We start from the raw sequence: 18,125 nt of genomic DNA on the forward strand, positions 1-18,125 counted from the left end.
CCAAGAAAATTTTCCCCTCTCTTTCTCTTATTTCACTGTTTGAACTCTCACAGAGCTATAGTTACAAAACCAAAGCAGAAATCCCCAGTGTCCATTTGGTTAGCTCTAAAAGACATTCCGAGCTGATTGCTTCAAGACTGTCATCTTTTAAAACCATGGACTGTAACACATTTGTGTTTAGAAGCTTGCCTGCTTTAATGTTCTAATAATTCTCTCATTTCTTAGTTAATAAGAAGTTTACTACAGTAAACTTCCGATAATACGGCACCTTTAGGACCCAGGGGGTGCCGGATTATCAGATATGCCGGACTATCAGAAGGGGGGACTATGAGGGGTCTGGAGTAGGGTGGGAGGGGATGCCACCCCAGACCCCTCATAGCCCCCCCTTACTATGGTCCGGCTCTGCCCCAGGCGTCCCTGATTCAGCTGCTGCTGGTCAGTTTCAGCAGCAGCTGAATCAGGGATGCCTGCAATAGACCAGCTGGGGTGCGGCCGGGTTGGTCCCGCAGCGCTGAGGGGCGGCGCTACGAGACCAACCCGGCAGCACCCCAGCTGCTCTGCTCCCGGCTTCCCCGATTCAGCTGCTGGTCAGTTTCAGCAGCAGCTGAATGGGGGAAGCCTGTCCGGCTGCCCCAGCACTTCCTGGTTCCTGATGGTGCCGGACCATCAGGAGTCCCGGAGCATTGGATGCCGGACTAATGGAGTTTTACTGTAGATAGTTTACTATAGAATTGGCTACAGGCATTGCCTTTTGTATGAGATCCTGGGTACAAATTGCCCAGGGTAAGTAACTGGTACTTTGGTAGCGGGAGTATCCTGAACATTGTTGTGATTTTTGGGTGTAAAGTGACTCCCTATCACTAAATCCATTTTGCCAGGATGGCAAGACAGACTGGTATGCACCAGGGGAGAGTCTGAGACTTCATAGCAAGACGGGCAACACTTTCTCCCATCTTCAGTATTCAAAGAAAGTCCTCATTCTCGCTGATTAGGTGGTCACTTATGTCGCTGAAACGCGCTCCCAGATGCAGACTGGGTGTCTGATACCCTTCTTGACAATGGAACTCTGCAGTCTGGCTTGTAGACCCCAGAATCTGTCCCCTACCCCTCTGGAGCTCCCTGTTGTTTAAACATGTTCACCTGCTGTCGTTGTGCTTCTGTGGGTTGCAACTGAGAATACTAGATTCAGGACAGACTGCTAAGAAATAGAGCAAGCACACCCCAAAACTGGCAGTTATTCTTCTTTAAGAGAGATGAAACCAAAGTTTACTTTTATTACTGGTCTCACCACAATGATTAACAAGAAGTCTGAAATGCAGCCTTGTTGGGTATCCCAGTCCTTGCATCACCACTCAGATACTATATTTAATGATGAGTGGTTATTGAAAAACCAGTTTCATCTAACAAAGGGGCCTTCTGATCTCAAAGGATCAGCCATACACCCAGGTCAATGTAAAACTCAAGATCTTACCTAATAATAATCATGCTGTTGCCAATCCTTTAGTATCTAGCATCTAAAGGTTTATTTATAAGAGAAAATAAATAAGTGAGAGTTAAAGTTGTTGCACTTTCTCAGACCTGCTGAGGAACAAACCCAGACAAAAGGTGGGCTGGAGCAGTATTGCTTTTGGGGTTGTTTATTGGTACAGATTCTTAAGGGTAAGGTGATCTCACACATACACACACCACATTCATCCTGGCAGTTTGGAGGAACTGCAAGTGCAGTGTAGATTACTTTTGATTTTGCTGGTGTTTGGAGTGCCCACCAGTTGTCAGATTCCTGGAGACTCGACCATGAGGTTCCTTGGGAGATCCCTTTGGAGCTGCAGGAGGCTTTACTTTCTCCAGACTGGTCCCGGGTTTCTGCTGTGCTGTTACATCTTGTCCGAGAGTGATATTTTCTGGCCGCTTGTCAGTTAATTTATCTGCTTGCAGGGTCTTTGCCTTAAAAGGTTACAGATCTTAAATTGCCTTTCCATTAGGTGTTTCTCATTCACACTTCACACTCATTCCCAAGGCTACATGCATATTCATAAACATACATTAAGCAATATGGTGTCTAGGCAGAGTCTGGCCTTCATGGCCTTGATGTAACAACAAACCTAACCATAAATTGCATTGCTTGACATACCAAAGAATAATAAAGAACTAGGGCTACATATGCCCTGCACAGTTATTTCAGAATAAGCTATTCTGGAATAGTTATTCAGACCAATTCTACAAGCCAAATACACAGAGAAGGACTGGAACTTAACTTCATTAACAAGTTTAATTCTTATGCTAATAGTCTGAACCGGGATATAGGGTTTCTCACACACTATCTTCCACCTTTTAATGACTTAACCAACCAAACAGTGGAGATGCTAATGGTTCTTAACAGCCTCTTGTAACTATTTGAACTATCTACTCACTGTCTCTCTTTTTCTTCCTCCCTTCTCCTTTTTCCTCCTCCAACGCCCCTCCTTCCCTTATTTATTCTTGGATCTGGACTTATTATACTCAGGTCATCTCAAGAAGTGGGTTTTGCCCACGAAAGCTTATGATACCATCTACATGTTTTGTTAGTCTTTAAGGCTACTAGACTGTTTTTTGTTTTTTAAGTTTTTCCTGTTACTTACTAACTCCGCTACCCCTCTGAAGCTTTTAATTCCTGTGTTCTATTTGGTTGCCTGCAACAACCAGTGTAAACATCTTGCTAGGAATGAAGTATCAGAGGGGTAGCCGTGTTAGTCTGAATCTGCAAAAGCGGCGAGGAGTCCTGTGGCACCTTATAGACTAACTGAAGTATAGGAGCATAAGCTTTCGTGGGCAAAGACCCACTTTGTCAAATGCATCTGACGAAGTGGGTCTTTGCCCACGAAAGCTTATGCTCCTACACTTCAGTTAGTCTATAAGGTGCCAAAGGACTCCTCGCCGCTTTTGTTAGGAATGGAACTTCAGAGAGGACTGACCTGTCTGGAAGTTCAGTTGGATTGACTGTGTTTAGTGTTCTGTTCTGCAAGGCTCTATGGTCTGTTAAGCTCCTATCTTGCCTTATTTTTATTTATGACTCGCTGGTGATGTATGTATTCCACAATTTTTCAGGACCGATAACTTTCCTGTATGCAATATATCTTCAGCCTGTGGGGTTGTTTTTTTTTTTTTTTTTTTTTTTTTATAACACACACAGTGGAAGGTTTTAGGGCCTTTATTCAGAGTTTGATATTAGAACTTTTCTCCTATTGTGTTACAGAAAAGAGCATTTTGGAGTGGCTCCAAAATTTATTTTAATCCAGAAAAACAAATGAAAACCAGTTTTAAGTAGACCTATATGCCATGCACACCTTTGATAACTATAAGCTGTTAGAAAAATGCTTTAAAAGATTACTTTAACTATTCAGAGCTGTAAAACAGAAAGCATCATACATTGCACGACAAGTTCAGGCTTTTATTAACATAATAAACATTAATTTAATTAATAAAATTAATAAAAATGTAGGCCTTGCTATTTTATAGTAGCTGATAGTATCCAGCTCTCCGGAGCTGATTTATTTATGCTTAGCTCTTCCCCATGTGATTTCTTTTTCCATCGTAGAGTTTTTGTTGTGACTGCTGCAAATAAGGAAATCAGAGTTCTAAAGATATTCTTCCTTTATCCAATATGCTAATTGAGTGCTTTCATTTCTCTGTACCTGAAATTTAGGGTATAAAATTGTTTAAATTGCATTGCAAGATTGTTCTCCACATTTTAACTCTAGGAAAGTGTGGTTACTTATTTGTTTGCTTACTGCACAAAACTACTCCCAGAGGAGTATCTCCATATATATTAACAATTTGTATGATTGCTTCTCAGTTGCTGAAAGATAAAAGCAGTGTGAATTCTTGCTTCATGAGCTCAGGTCAGTACAGGTGGAGTCTGGAAGTTATTCCTGCAGTTGGGACAATCATTGGTAGCTCCAGCACTGAGCCTCTGGACTAATTCACTTTTTTGTGAATTAAATTGACCGGTGTGCATGTTTAACCCTCAAAACCTCTAAAATTATTGAGATACCAATTTGTCATGGTCTGGAGAAAGAGAAAATAACTGCATCCAAAGTCTGCAAAGCCTCTCTATGGATCACAAAGAATGACTTATTGTATAGCTATGTTGTCTTCCTTTTCCTTGGTAACTCTTCTATATATAAAAAAAAAAGACTAACCTAGCATTGTTTGGGTCCTACAGGGCAAAGGGCTGACAGTGTGGAGAGTGCAGGAGTCGGGGCAGGGCCTTGGGGGTGTGGTGGGAGGGTGAGAGAGTGAGGGTTGGGGAATGAAGAGGGGCTCAGGGCAGAGGGTTCCATCTGGCAGGGTTTTGTCTCCATACTCAGTTTTCTTGGCCGCTAGGGGTCTCCTGTGTCTCTCTCCCCTCCCCTTCTGTCCCCCACAGGCACCAGGGGCCTCCTGTCTCTCTTTTTCCACACTCCAGCTCCTGGAGCCACCAGGAGCCTTGTGTGTGTCTCTCCTCCTGGCCACCAGGGGCATCCCCTTCTTCCCCTTTAGTGCTGCGGCCAGTGGCCAGAGGGGATGGGTTTGGGCCATGGAGTTTACTTACCTAGCCCCATGGCAGGCAAGATGGTGAAGCCCTGGCCACAGTTGGCCGCTCTCTTGGTGGTGTGGCTGCCCCCAGTGGTCTCTCTGCAGTACAGCTCTCCCCTGCGGGCTCGCTGCCTCCAGTGGCCACTCTCAGTATCATGTGCCTCCTCTCTGTGCTCTCCCCTCCCCCCCCTTTCCATATTCTGGAAAACAGTCTGATTCCCAGCACTTCCAGTTTTCTTGGCACAACCAAACCCTTACCTTGCTTTAAGTTAGGAGAAGAACAAGCTACATACCAAGTTTTGGTGGTCCTAGCTCTTACAGAATAAGAGGCGTTCTTGAACAAACAGACTCTCAGACAGATGGATACAGAAGGATGCATAAATCTCTGTGTGTGTGTGTGTGTGTGTGTGTGTGTGTGTGTGTGTGTGTGTGTGTGTGTGTGTGTGTGTGTGTGTGTGTGTGTGTGTGTGTGTGTGTGTGTGTGTGTGTGTGTGTGTGTGTGTGTGTGTGTGTGTGTGTGTGTGTGTGTGTGTGTGTGTGTGTGTGTGTGTGTGTGTGTGTGTGTGTGTGTGTCCCCCAAGATACCTGAGCATGCTGTGGTAGCAGAGCAGCTGCATGATTCTTTAATTTCTTCACTATGATCAGGAGTTTGGTGCAGTGCTAATTAGGAATGTGAAAAGTTAACCAGTAAGCATCACCTTTATCGGGTAATGCTTACCAGTTCCAGTTAACTGTTAACCAGTGGGGGCTAGAGCAGCTCCCCAGCTACTGTGTGCAGGGACCTGCTTCGGCATGAGGGGTCTGGGAGCCCTGGAGTGACTGCTCCAGACCAGCCTTGGCAGGCAGGGTGAGCACTCCCACCTAGCAGGGTGGAATGGTGCTGCTGTCCATGTCCCCATTAGTAATCTAAACATAATGTTTAACCAGTTAAATGGGATTTTACATCCCTAGTGCTAATTTTTGTTTTCTCTTCAAGTTTGAGGCAGTGGACACAATCTTCATTCAGAATTTGCACTTGAAATATTACTTGCTGTGTTTAATATAAAATATAATACTAGACAAACATAACTGTGAATGGAGAAGGGAACAGGAGAAGGGGACAGAAGAGAAGAGGTCTTGGGGGCATGGATGAAATCAGAACTGCACATATATACCAAAGAAGTCCCTTTATTTTTCCAAATATTCTGTTGGCTGAGGTTATTCCATTAAAGAGAGAATAATGCTTGAATTTGTCTGCAAATGTGCTCCCAAATAAAAAGACCTGCAACTGTATTTGATCGTCTCAAACATGCAAAGTTACTGTGCTTGAATTAACATGGAATGTATAAAACTATTGTTCCTGCTCATCAGGTTATTAATAATCAACAATTACTTCTTTTTTGCTACTGTATATTCATTTTTTTTTTTTTTTTTTAGGATCTTTACACTAACACTATGCCGAAAGTAGAAAGAACTGTTGAACGTGGTAGAGGTAAATCCCTTATTTTTTTCTTAACTAATTGGTGAGATGCTTGATAGGGGACAATTATGATGCAAGGCTATCGTTCTATGTGCCTTCTCTTAGCTGAGATCTCCACTAAACATTGTTCAGCACATTGTATGAGTAATTAAAGGAATTTCAGATATTTCTGCTATTTGTGCGATGAGTTTCTTGGTTTTCTTTTGTGCAGCATCATAATATGTTTTTGATAATTAAAAAACATAGTCCTGTGTATATCTTAAATAGTGCAAGAATAAGGGCTGGTTTACATCAAAAACTTAAGGAATATAACTGGGTTGACATAGGGGTGTAAAAAATGAACACCTCTGAGAGACACAGTTAAGCAGACCAAAGCCGCAGTATAGACACATCTAAGTCATTCTAGCTTGTTTTTCTCAAGGGATTCGGTTAACTACAGCAACAGAAATACCTCTTCTATCTCTGTGGCAAGTGTCTACATTATGGCACTATACAGAAATGCCTACAGCATCAATGGTGTGGACAGGTCCCCTGGGGTGGGGAACCTTTTTGTGTCAGGGAACCGCTGATCCACATTAAAATCTGTTGGATACTGCACATAAGTGAGAAACAAAAATATGTAAAGCAAACCCTCACTGACGTGCCCCTGACTGAGAAGCAGAAAGACACTCTCAACATTTTCCTCACACACCAGAGCCTAGGAGGGCCCAGGCTAGTAGATTATGTGTGCTCCAGCCCTGCGAGGTGGTAGCGGGGGAGGGGGGGGGCTGGAACACCAACACCAACATGGGCTCCCCATTGGTGGTGGTGGGGGGAGCCCTGAGCTTTGTGGGCCAGATCCAGACAAGTCAGGGACCACATCCGACTGCCTTAAGTAATGGGACCATATGAAGAACATCCACAGCATGGGTTCAAGGGGCATATAGGATAATTGGCTATGCGGGGAACAAGGTGCTATCTGTTCATGGGCAGCCACATTGAAGCCAGTGCAAATCACTCTGTGACAATAGTAGAATCCACAAATAGCTTTATTTGGCCTTACCCTGTGTCATGCGAGATTAGCTGGACAAAATCTGACCTCTCTGCTCTCACTGTGAGCTTATCTGCATTTGTGGGACATGAGAGAAGAAAGAAACCACTTACATGCTAAAACTAAGTGCACTTTGGCAGTGTTCTCAAATTAATATGAGCTGTTTTGAACTCAGTAATTGAATCTGCTCATTTCTCATCTCTCTGAACTAAACTATCCTATTCTTTTGAACATCTACAAATGAAATTCTTCTTGTATTTCTAGATTACTTTCTATTTCTACTATAACTTTGAGATAGGGTGACCAAAAGAGACTTCAGTTGAGTCACTACATGGGCTTAGGGTGTCTGGTCATGCAGTGTTAGGGCCCAAGAAAGGATGAAATAGCTTTTAAACCATTCTTGATCTTGCATCTACATCAGCCTCTTTTATTTACTGGTTCGTGTACTGCCAGGTCAGGGAGATGTTCAGTTAAATTGAACAGCCACAAACATATAGAAGGAAATGCCTTTTACACACTCCCTTGCCCCAAGATTATTTTGAGACCAAAAATTCATAAAAGAATAATATATTTATATTAACTATATTCACCCTAAATAAGCTGATAAATGTTATAGATATAACATTTCTATCTTCAAAGCATAGATGAATTACTAACTGATGATGCTATAGAAATGTTCTCTAACGTCAGTTTATTCCCAAACTATACAGTTTGTGCATCTCCTGAAGCATCTTGTACAAGTCACTGTTAGAAACCAGATGTTGAAATACTGCTCTAGTCTGGTAGTTCCTATGCAACAATGAAAGCAAGTCTCAACTTTTAAATTACTTTAACTCTGAGGTCTGGTGCAGCAAGGGATTATCTAAATTTATTTATATACATTTACAAGTCAGAAGGGGAAACACCTTTTTATGTTTTATACTTTTAACAGCAAGTTAAAGTGAATGTTTGGATTTAATTTTTAAATGGAATTGTGCAAACGGAAATAAAAAAAATGCACAGTTGTCTTGCTGGTTTTGTCAGCTGATTAAAACATACGGCATAACAGATGACAAAACCACAGGAAGTTTTGTAACCGAGAATTGCTGACAGCAAACTGCAGGAAACTCATCTAACAAGGAAAATGAAATTGTTTACTTAACCAGGTGGCAACAGGATGTAAATGTAATTGTTTTGAAAATATCAGTACTATCTCTGGAACCAATGAGAGTATAATAAGATAAAACTGAGTTATGGATTGATTCCCTCCCTCCAAAGTACATTAGTTTCTGAAAGCATTTTTTGTGCACTAATTTTAACAATTATTCTACAATACTGATGTTCTGTTAAGTGGGTGGCAGGAGGTCAAGGGAAGGGGAGCTCCTTCTGGGTTAATGAATGTCAGCAGATCATTGTATTCTAATACTAGTGTTAATTATTAGTGTGGAGCGCTTGAATAATAATACTGTCTGGAAATCTCTGTAAAACTGTATTCTGTTTTCTGAAATTGAAATTCTGTTCAGACTGGAAAGAGTGAAATTCTTTAAATGTGCATACAAAAGCAGTTTAAAAAAGCCAAATGCTGCTACAAACATTCTCTTTTCTAAAGGCAAAAGATAACATGTAACAGTTTGCTTGAAAATATTTGCCTCCCAGAACATTCAAGAAACATTTAATGTTGTTTCAGTTAATGTCTCCCAAACAATGAAGCAAAAGCATGCTAGTGCATCAACAAATAGTTGACACATGTCAGTAGGGAAGTTTACTGAAAATTTGCTTTTTTTTTTTTTTTTTGCCAAAAAGTATATGACAAAATAGTGTTAACAAAACTTTGTTTTGTAACACTTGGTTGTCTGTGTTAGGGTGCGTCTACACTGCACCCGCAGCTTGAAATAAGCTATGCAATTTGAGCTATGCAAATTGCATAGCTTATTTCAAGTCAATTTCGAAATAGTTTATTTCATAATTTCTCACTGTCTACACAGTGCCAAATTTTGAAATAACCCACTGTTCTGAAACGTCCCTTACTACTCATGGAACGAGGTTTACAGGGATGTTGCAATAGCAAATCCATTATATTTCGAAATAACGAGCACACTGTTAAGACGCAGGGTAGCTATCCAAAATAGCTCTGCAGTGTAGATGTAGCCTTAATGGTTCATTTTCACCATAAGGTCTTTCTATTACATTGATGCATTATGATCTGATTTCATTTTAGAAAGTTGTGAATTTCTCAAAAATCCTCCTCCGGGATTTTACCCAAGGCTTGGTGTGATTGGTTTTGCTGGAATTGTTGGACTGTTTCTTTCTAGAGGTAGGTCCTCTTTTCAAATAGCTTATTTTATGATTTTATTGGATGTTAAATAATTTAAACTAAAATGAATGCATCTTTACCTACAATATGTGCAGTTAGATCACCGCTCAGAAGTGTATCTGGCTGCTTATTGTGCCATTTGCAATTTTTTGTTAATTGTTGTTTAATTTCTTTGGTGTACGATTTATAGATTCTGTGGTTATAGAAAGGTGGTAAATAAGATATCAGTACAGTAGTGCTGATGGTAAATAAATGGAGCAGGCGCAGGCTGGGGGTGAGAGTGTGGCTTCTGGGCACTGCAGGGAGTGGGGTGAGCCCTGAGCCTTGTGGACTGGATCAAAGCAGGTCTGGCCTGTAGGCTATAGGTTCACCATCTCTTAAAAGTTCCAACTTCAGGAGTTATGTGATTATGTAAGAATCCATTTTCATTAAAAGAAAAAAGAAAATGTGTGGCCTTTGGGGTTGTGGAGAATGTGTACCCTAAAGGCTCAAGAACTGGAAGATATATAAAAAGATCCCACAATTTTATCTTTTTAAACCTGTCTTATGATTTTGGGGTGGGTAAGATTTGAAATGGAAATTACTTTCCCACAATACAAGAATCAAAGCACTTAATTTTCATATCTGAGTTTGAAATGTCAAGAAGCTAGTTTACAATGAGTTTTAAGCTTGAAGTGTAGAATGAGACCAACAGCATGAAAATTATATCACAAATGTACATGTGGGAGAACTTTATGGTAGCTGGTAAAAGCTACTCTGTTACTCCCAATATACTCAAACAGTTCTGCTTGATCTGCCAGATTGGTTCTAATTTAGCATTACTGTTCTTTTTAGAAGCATTTACATTAATTTCATGACAGCAGTTTCTATAATTCTTGTAGAAACATTTCTTTAAAAATATGAAGTAAAGGTTTGGCTATTCCTTTGCAAGTTATTTTAATCTCCATATTAGATTTACTTGTGAGGTAATTTTCACTGAAAAGTTCTGTAAAAATTACTTCTCCAAAGAGTGAAAAATTAATGTTAGTCTAATATGATTGAAAAGTCTCAGAGGGGGCAGCTGTGTTAGTCTGTATCTTAGGAGTCCTGTGGCACCTTAGGCTAAATCTACTCTGCACACTTATTTCAAAATAGCATATCCACAATGCAAATGCCCATTGAAATAGCACTGAGCTATTTGGAAATAGAGTTTCCACACTGATTGGAGCCTGAAATGCATTTAAAGCCCTGTTAGGCCCCGGAAGCACTTCAGGCAAGGCATCAGGACAACAATCACTTCCTGGAGCTGCTTTCTGAGGCTCGTGCTTAAAGGGACCTCCTGTACAGTAGTGTCTCAGGCTCTTCACCTTTGCCTACTTCCTCAAGGGACAGCAAGGCCTTTTCACTGCCTGCTCTGATTGCCCTTGTGGACACCACAGCACTCAAGCATGGAGCCGGACCAGCCTCAAAACTGTCGCCAGCTCTTAGACTCCATGCCACACCTCCTGGTGCAGTTACTGCAAGCTGCCCTCATGGCCCTGCAGGAGTAGGACCCCCAGCTCATTTCTGGGCACTTCCTCTCCTCTCTCCGGGTAGCAGCACGACCCCCTCTGTCCTCTCCTGCACGCTGTGCACTGCTGCTTCTGGCAACGGGACACCACTTCTGACTGGTGGAACAGCATCGTCATGGAGCTGTGGGACGACCAGCAGTGACTCCAGACGACCAGCAGTGACTCCAGAACTTCCGCATACGGAAGGACACTTTCTTGGAGCTGTGCAAGTGGCTCATCCCTGCCCTCAGGTGATGGGAAACCCACATGCAACCCTCCATAAGTGGGTCACCATCGCTATTTGGAAGTTTGTCATGCTGGACAGCAATCGCTCTGTAAGAAACCTGTTCGGTGTGGGGAGATCGACCATCGGGGCGGTGCTCATACAGGTATGGCTCTCTTGTGCTATTGTCCCAGGAGGGTGGTGAACTTCTAGAATGGGATTCTCAAAGGGAGGAGGTGGGGAAGTGGTGGAAGCTCCCTCCTTGGAAAGTGCAGGGGGATGGAGCAGGTTGGGGGTTGCTGCTGGTGTGTGTGATGGGGGGAGAGAGTTGGGCTCAGGCAACCCTGTGATTCCCTGTTTGTCTCCTTCTACAGGCGGTGAGAGCCATCAGCACCATCCTGCTGCGCTGGGTCATCATCCTGGGTGATGTGGACCTCATCATTGCCAGGTTTGCTGCCAGGGGCTTCCCCAACTGCAGAGGGGCCATTGATAGCATCCATATCCCCATCTGGGCCCCCACCACCAGACACCAGATTATATCAACCACAAGGGGTACTTTTCTGTGTTCCTGCAGGCCCTCATGAACCACCGAGGCCAGTTCACCAACATTAACATCGGGGAAGTTGCATGACGCCTGCATCTTCAGGAACTCCAGCCTCTTTCAGAAGCTAAACACTAGCACTTTTTTCCTTGACTGTTCCATCAGGGTTGGGGACGTGGACATATCCATGTGCATCGTGGTGGATGCTGCCTACCCTTTTCTCCCCCCGCTAATGAAGCCCTACACTGGAACCCCAACAAAGAACGTTTTAATGCCAGGCTTAGCAGGTCCCGCATCATGATGGAAGGTGTCTTTGGCTGTTTGAAAGGGAGGTTCCACTGCCTTCTCGCCAACCTGGATCTCAGCATGCAGAACGTCCCCAAAGTGATGGCGGCCTGCTGTGACCTCCACAATATATGTGAGAACAAGGTGGAGACATTCCTGCCAGGGTGTAGGGCAGAGGCTGAGCCAGTTGGCCAGGACCTTTGAACAGCCATGTATGGCTGACATCTGGGCGCATCCAGGAGATCCTGAGGAAGAGTTTCAGACAAGGATACCAGTGAGACTCTCCCCGGACCTCCCTACAAGGGTCCTTTGCATTGCCCCGTGTGCCTCTCCTCCACCACACCTCCCTTTCTCTGCCCTTCCTTCCTCTCCATCCCCTCCCCTTCATCTGTTGATAAAATAAATTAGACCTTTTGTTTTGAACCAATAAACTTTGTTTTTTGTTTAACTGGGGTGAACGTAACTGGGGAGGGACTGGAGGAAGAACCTTGGAGAGGGGAGGAGAGTGGTGGGTGGAGGAGAGACTCAGGGGTAGGCCTGGGACTGGCACTTCCCTTTGGTGGTCCTATCACTTCATGTGTGGGCCCTTCACAGCAACGGGGGGTGGGAACTGGGGTGGGAGCAGGAGTGGCCACCAGGCAATTGATGGCAGCCATGTAAGCTGTGCACGTAGTCCAGGCCTGGTGCAACAGCTCCTTCTAGGTGTTGCGGTGCAGCTCCAGGTCAGCCTCCAATCTGTGGGCTTGCTGGCCAGGAGACTGCTGTAGGGCACACAGGCAGTGATGTGCTCCTGCTGCAGGTCTTCCTGGGGTCATCTTTGCCATCAGATACTACGGGGTTGGGAAGCTGATACAGGAGGTGTGGCTCATGCTGCACTCACAGCTGATCCATCTGTGAAGAAAAGTGAGAAGGGCAGTCATCCCAGGAGACAGGGTGCATGAAGCCTTGCCCTCATTTCTGAGGTGACTCCGAAAGGCCTTGTGTCAGATGAAGGTGATATACTTGGAGCAAGGCCATCTGTGGCCTGGACCCTTTCTGCAGGGGCACAGATGTCCCAATGTGGGCCACGCTACCCCTATGCTCCAGGGACAAGCAGGCCTGGGAAGGTGTCAGCCAGGATGGGAGCCTGTGGGTGGAAGGGGGGTGACAAAGTGGCTCAGCTTCCCTCCATGCTGCACACACGCTGGGGTCCAGTAATGGCAGTGTCCCACAGGCAGAAGACTTGTATCCCTGCCCGCTGGAGGAGGAGGGGAGGGTATTGGGGAAGGTTTGTGTGGGCTGCGAACACTGCTTGCTGGGGAGGGTGCTGTTGGAGTCCCCTCCAGTTCTTCCCTCTCACCAATCTGGCAGGCTCCGCTGGCAGGGGACCAGTGTCCTCTGCCTTGCCACACTGGCCCAGGAGCACATGGTGCCCCGAGAGTGTGGTATGCTGTATGCGTCCATGGCCCTAATCTCCATAGTGGTGGCTTGTGGTGGGGAGGTGTCCCACCATGGGGTGGGGAGTAAGACAGGCCTCTCCAGAAACCCTGTGAGCAGGAGTGTAAGGTTCCTGAGTGGCTGCCTCATTGTGGCTGTCTGCTCTGGACTGGCGCTCCATGTGCACAGGCTGCTGATCCCCAGACTGAGAAGGCTGGACGAGGAGTGTGCAGCCCCTCGTCACCCACTGCCTCTCCCCATGTGTGTCCAGGAAAAGTAACGCAGCTCACCTGATGGGCCTTCCCTGGCATCGCCAAGCCCTGGGTGACATCCTGGGCAGGGGTGTGTGTGTACCAGCTCCATGGACAGGCAGACCTCTTGGCTAGTGGGCATGGTGTCTATGGTGGCCCCCTCCTCCTCCTCATTATCCTCCTCCATAGCCATGCCCTCTGGGAGGCTGATGACTTGGTGTCTAGGTTGGAGATGATGATGAAGGGAGGAGAGATGACCTGCTCCCCTCTCAAGATGCCATCCAGCTGGGTGAAGACGCGACAGGTCTAGGTACTGCTCCCGATTGGGAACTTCTTTCCCTAGCCTTGGCATAAGCCTGCTGGAGTTCTTTTATTTTCATTTGCACCTTGTCATACTGCAACTATGTCCACTCTGGAGCAGGCTATTGATCATCCAGACATAGATGTCCGCATTTTGCAGTCTGACATCAAGATCCTGGATGTTGGAATATTCCCGCCAGATCTCAATGAGATTCAGGATCTGCACGTACGTCCATGAAGGTGCCCTCCTCTTTTTCCCCAGGCAGAGTCTTGGGAGGTGGCTGCCTACTTCCTTGCAGCTGTGGGGGGCTCAGAGGGAGCATGGGGATCCGTCATGGCAGCAGCAAAAGCAGTCAGGGCTCTGCTGTGTGGCACGGCATGAGCTGGGTCTGCTTTTGCCACAAACCCTTTTCCCTGTGGCTTTGAAACTATAGAGTTCTGATGCGTGTAGACAGAGTGGCCACTGCACCTGTGAAAATCCTTGCAGGGCACTTATTTCGAAATAACTTCAGATGCACTGTCTGCATACGCCCTATTTAGAAACAAGCGTTATTCCTCGTAAACTGAGGGTTACAGAAGTCAGAATAAGAATCCCGTTATTTCAAAATTATTTCAAACTAACGCGCTTGCTGTGTAAACGTTCACTTTGTTATTTTGAAATAATGCTGCTGTGTAGACATGCTCTGAGAGACTAACAGATTTGTTAGGGGAAGCTTTTGTGAATAAAATCCACTTCATCAGATGAACTGGAGTGGAATTTAGAGGGTGTGTGTGGGGGGAGGGGGTAAAGAAAGAGGGTACTTGTGTAAATGAAGCTAATTGAGTCAGAATGGAAGTGGATGATTCACAGCAGTTGATGTGGAAATATGGATATCAAGGGAGGGGAAATTGCCTTTGTAATATGTTAACCAGTTGAAATCCTTATTCAGATTTAGGATTGAATAAGGATTTTAACTAGTTAATACATTACAAAGGCAATTTCCCCTCTCTTGATAGCCACATTTCCACATCAGCTGCTGTGAATGAGCCACCCTGATTTGATTAGCCTCACTTACACAAGTACCTTCTTTCTTTAGTTGTCTCTACCCCTGCTTCTGTAAACTCCACTCCAATTCATCTGATGAAGAGGGTTTTACCCATGAAAGCTTATGCCCTAATAAATCTGTTAGTCTCTAAGGTGCCACAGGACTCCTCTAACATGATTATATTTATTAGGAAAGTAGTTGATCTAAACAGTAACTGATGTGATAAATGATAATATGCTCAATGAACAATTATACATAAAAATATATCGTTAACACTATCCAAGTTTCTGCATAATGTGTACTCTAACAGAACATATTTTCTTCTATGAAACAGGCTCAAAAATAAAGAGGTTGGTGTATCCACTGAGCTTCATGGGCATTGGTGCCTCCCTATATTATCCACAACAGGCTGTTACAGTTGCAAAGGTCAGTGGTTACATTTTTAGATGTCGGAAGCCTACGTGTGGAAAGCCTATTTTACTTCCTGTCACTTATTTCTTCATTGCTTCAAATTAGTTGGTAAACCATTTTTATTTAAGGGTTGTCTGTGTGCTTTACCTTCATAGAATGAAGACAGATACCTTTCTTCTTTTATGGAGCTTTCATTTTTATATTGGACATAAAACTGGTTGATCAAAGTAATTTAAATCAGCAAGCAGGGCACCTTGATTTAAATAGTCAATTTTAATTGTGTTTTGCATTTGTACTGTTACTTTTTTAAAGAAAAGTCCATCCTCATTGGTAAGTATTAAAGCATAGTGATCTGCAACTATCTATAATATTTACATTAAATTTGGTGCTTGTTTTTATTCACTAATGGGATACTCAGCATCTCTACACACTTATGTAAGAAATTATAGAACTTGAATTTATTACATTTTTTCTTGGGGTAGAAAATGGTGAATGATGCATTTATGTATTAGATGATTAATTTGACTGTGATTCATGTTAAACGCTATTTGAATTGTGCTCTATCGACTAATCAAATAGTCAGTGCAAAATTCATCGACTATTACTTGCAATTTGACATTCCTAGTCTCTTGTAGACCTTGTAAAATCTTGAATTTCAGAGTGGAACGGATTCTGGTTAACTGGGAAACAATCAATGAGAAAGTGTTATGATGTTATGTGGATAGGTTTGTGCACTGGATAAATGACAAGCACATAGCGCTTGTATAAACATCAGTTCAATGTGTTTTTGAATGCTTATTGCATTTAAAGTCGCTGGATCTTTCTATATCTTCTCTGGAAGTATACTTAGTAGCAGGAGCAGCACATCATGTATTTATAGATAACAAATCTGTCTTTGCAAATGATACCGTTCAGAAGTTTATGGAAAGTGTGGGCAGTATGTGTCCACCATTAAGGCCTTGGTTCCAGGATAGGAACTCAGCTTAAACTTAATACAACTCATGGATCCACCTCATGAGTCCCTGGCATGTAGTTCTTTGTTTCATTGATCTGTTAAGCCTGCTTTTACATTGCCAGTATTTCAGCCAGACAAGACAGCAAGTCATACGCCTTCATGGCAGACCCCCCCTCATTCACTATCCTTCATAAAGTTATTCTTAGACTTCATCGCAGATATCTTCCCAGAGTGGTTTCTGAATGTTATATTAATTAAGCAGTTAACTTGCTGGTTTTCTTTCCTAGACCTCATACCCATAAAGGGAATCAAAATTGCATACCTTAAGCATAAAAAACAATAAATAGTCTTGCAGCACCTTAAAGACTAACAAAACATGTAAATAGCACTTACAACTTTAGCTTACTTTCTTAATAGGGACTAAAGAGTTTCCATCCCTAAACTTTTTTAGTTCCTGTGCAGACAACCCTAAACACTTGCTATTTCTTTAGTCGTTATCTAGGTGGGTTAGATGGTATAAAGAAGAGGGATATTGGATTACATCTGTTTTACTGCAGTGAGACCACAGTTACCTCATTGTAGATGTAGCTATTTCTGTCTCAGACATTTTACCATGGAAGGTTGCCAAAGGCTGCTCTAGTTGTATCTTTATAAAACACTATTCCAGGGCTGGGCAATAATTTTTTAAGAGGAGCCACTTCAGGAATTTGGTAAATGTTCACGGGTCACATTTTTCTGCGTGATTAATGGAGAGGATGTGAGGGTTTAGGAGGGAGTTTGGGTAAAGGAGGGGGTTTTGACCTGGGGCATGGGAATTGGGATGCGGGGTCTGAGAGGGGCTATGGATGCAAGAGAGGATTCTGACCTAGGGGAGGGATGTATTAGGAGGTGCAGGATCTGAGGGGGAGGATTGCAGGAGGGGGTGCAGCAAGTTTGGCTTGTGACCTGGATGCAGGAGAAGACTGCAGGCTCTGGCCGGGAGGGGCTTACCCTAGGTTGCTCTCAGCCACCAGCCCAGTGAGATCCTCGGGCAGGCTCTCTGCCAGTCACACCCCCACTTGCCGCTCAAAGTGGCAGGTTGGTGGGACCAATGTGTGGGTGTCTGCACAACATGTGCCCTGAGGGGAGATGAGCTTTGTGAGCTACCTGTGCGCATGACCAAGGCAGCTCCCATTGACCTATTTCCAAAGGTTTAAGCGATGCACATGCTGGTCTCAACCGCCGGCTGCTTTGAACAGCATATAGGAGATGCCTGAGGATCCTGCTGTGCCATTGGCAGCCAAGAGGAGCATGGCAGGCTGGATCCGTAGGCTGTATTTTGCCCACCTCTGCACCATTCCCTAGATCTGGCATTTAGATCAGGTCCTCAGTTCAGTAGGGCAGCATTCCAGTTCTTAGTCATGAGAGTTCCCCATATCAATTCATGGAGTATTAATTACGAAACTCGTCACTGGATAAGACTATATAGAGGACACTCAAAGAAGAAATGGAAGTTAATCACTTGTAACCAGACTTCTTTGAGAGGGACTCTGCATATGCACACTCCTTCAGCCCTCTTTCTCATTGTCTTTGGAGTTGGACAGGATGGAGGGGGTAGAGTATCCCTCCCTCTCTGAAGGCTGAGGGAACAGGGTAGATAGATAAGCACTCTAACAGGCAGTGCTGTGGGAAGATAGCAGCACCAAGACAGCACATCCCATGAGTGTGAATATGCAGTCAATTTCTAAGAACTCTGGTTATTGAAACTACCACTTCTGTAGCTTGCTAGTTGGGATTGGAGAAAGGGGGTTGGAGGAGGAAGTTGAGATCTTACTTCCACTTTTCCTTCTATTCCACCCCTCTTGTCTAAAACA

General features: G+C 44.0%; 1 protein-coding gene across 3 annotated transcripts in view; it reads left to right on the plus strand.

The window, feature by feature from the left end:
* Positions 1–18,125, plus strand: part of APOO (apolipoprotein O) — a 92,743-nt gene that overhangs the window by 24,960 nt on the left and 49,658 nt on the right. For all 3 annotated transcript variants that reach the window (XM_075913301.1, XM_075913300.1, XM_075913302.1), the window contains exons 4-6: positions 5,971–6,025; positions 9,241–9,336; positions 15,241–15,332. In XM_075913301.1, coding sequence (XP_075769416.1) covers positions 5,971–6,025; positions 9,241–9,336; positions 15,241–15,332 — 243 coding nt within the window. The remainder of the gene's footprint in view (positions 1–5,970; positions 6,026–9,240; positions 9,337–15,240; positions 15,333–18,125) is intronic.

Source organism: Pelodiscus sinensis, chromosome 1 (assembly GCF_049634645.1).
Source record: "Pelodiscus sinensis isolate JC-2024 chromosome 1, ASM4963464v1, whole genome shotgun sequence".
NCBI lineage: Eukaryota > Metazoa > Chordata > Testudines > Trionychidae > Pelodiscus > Pelodiscus sinensis.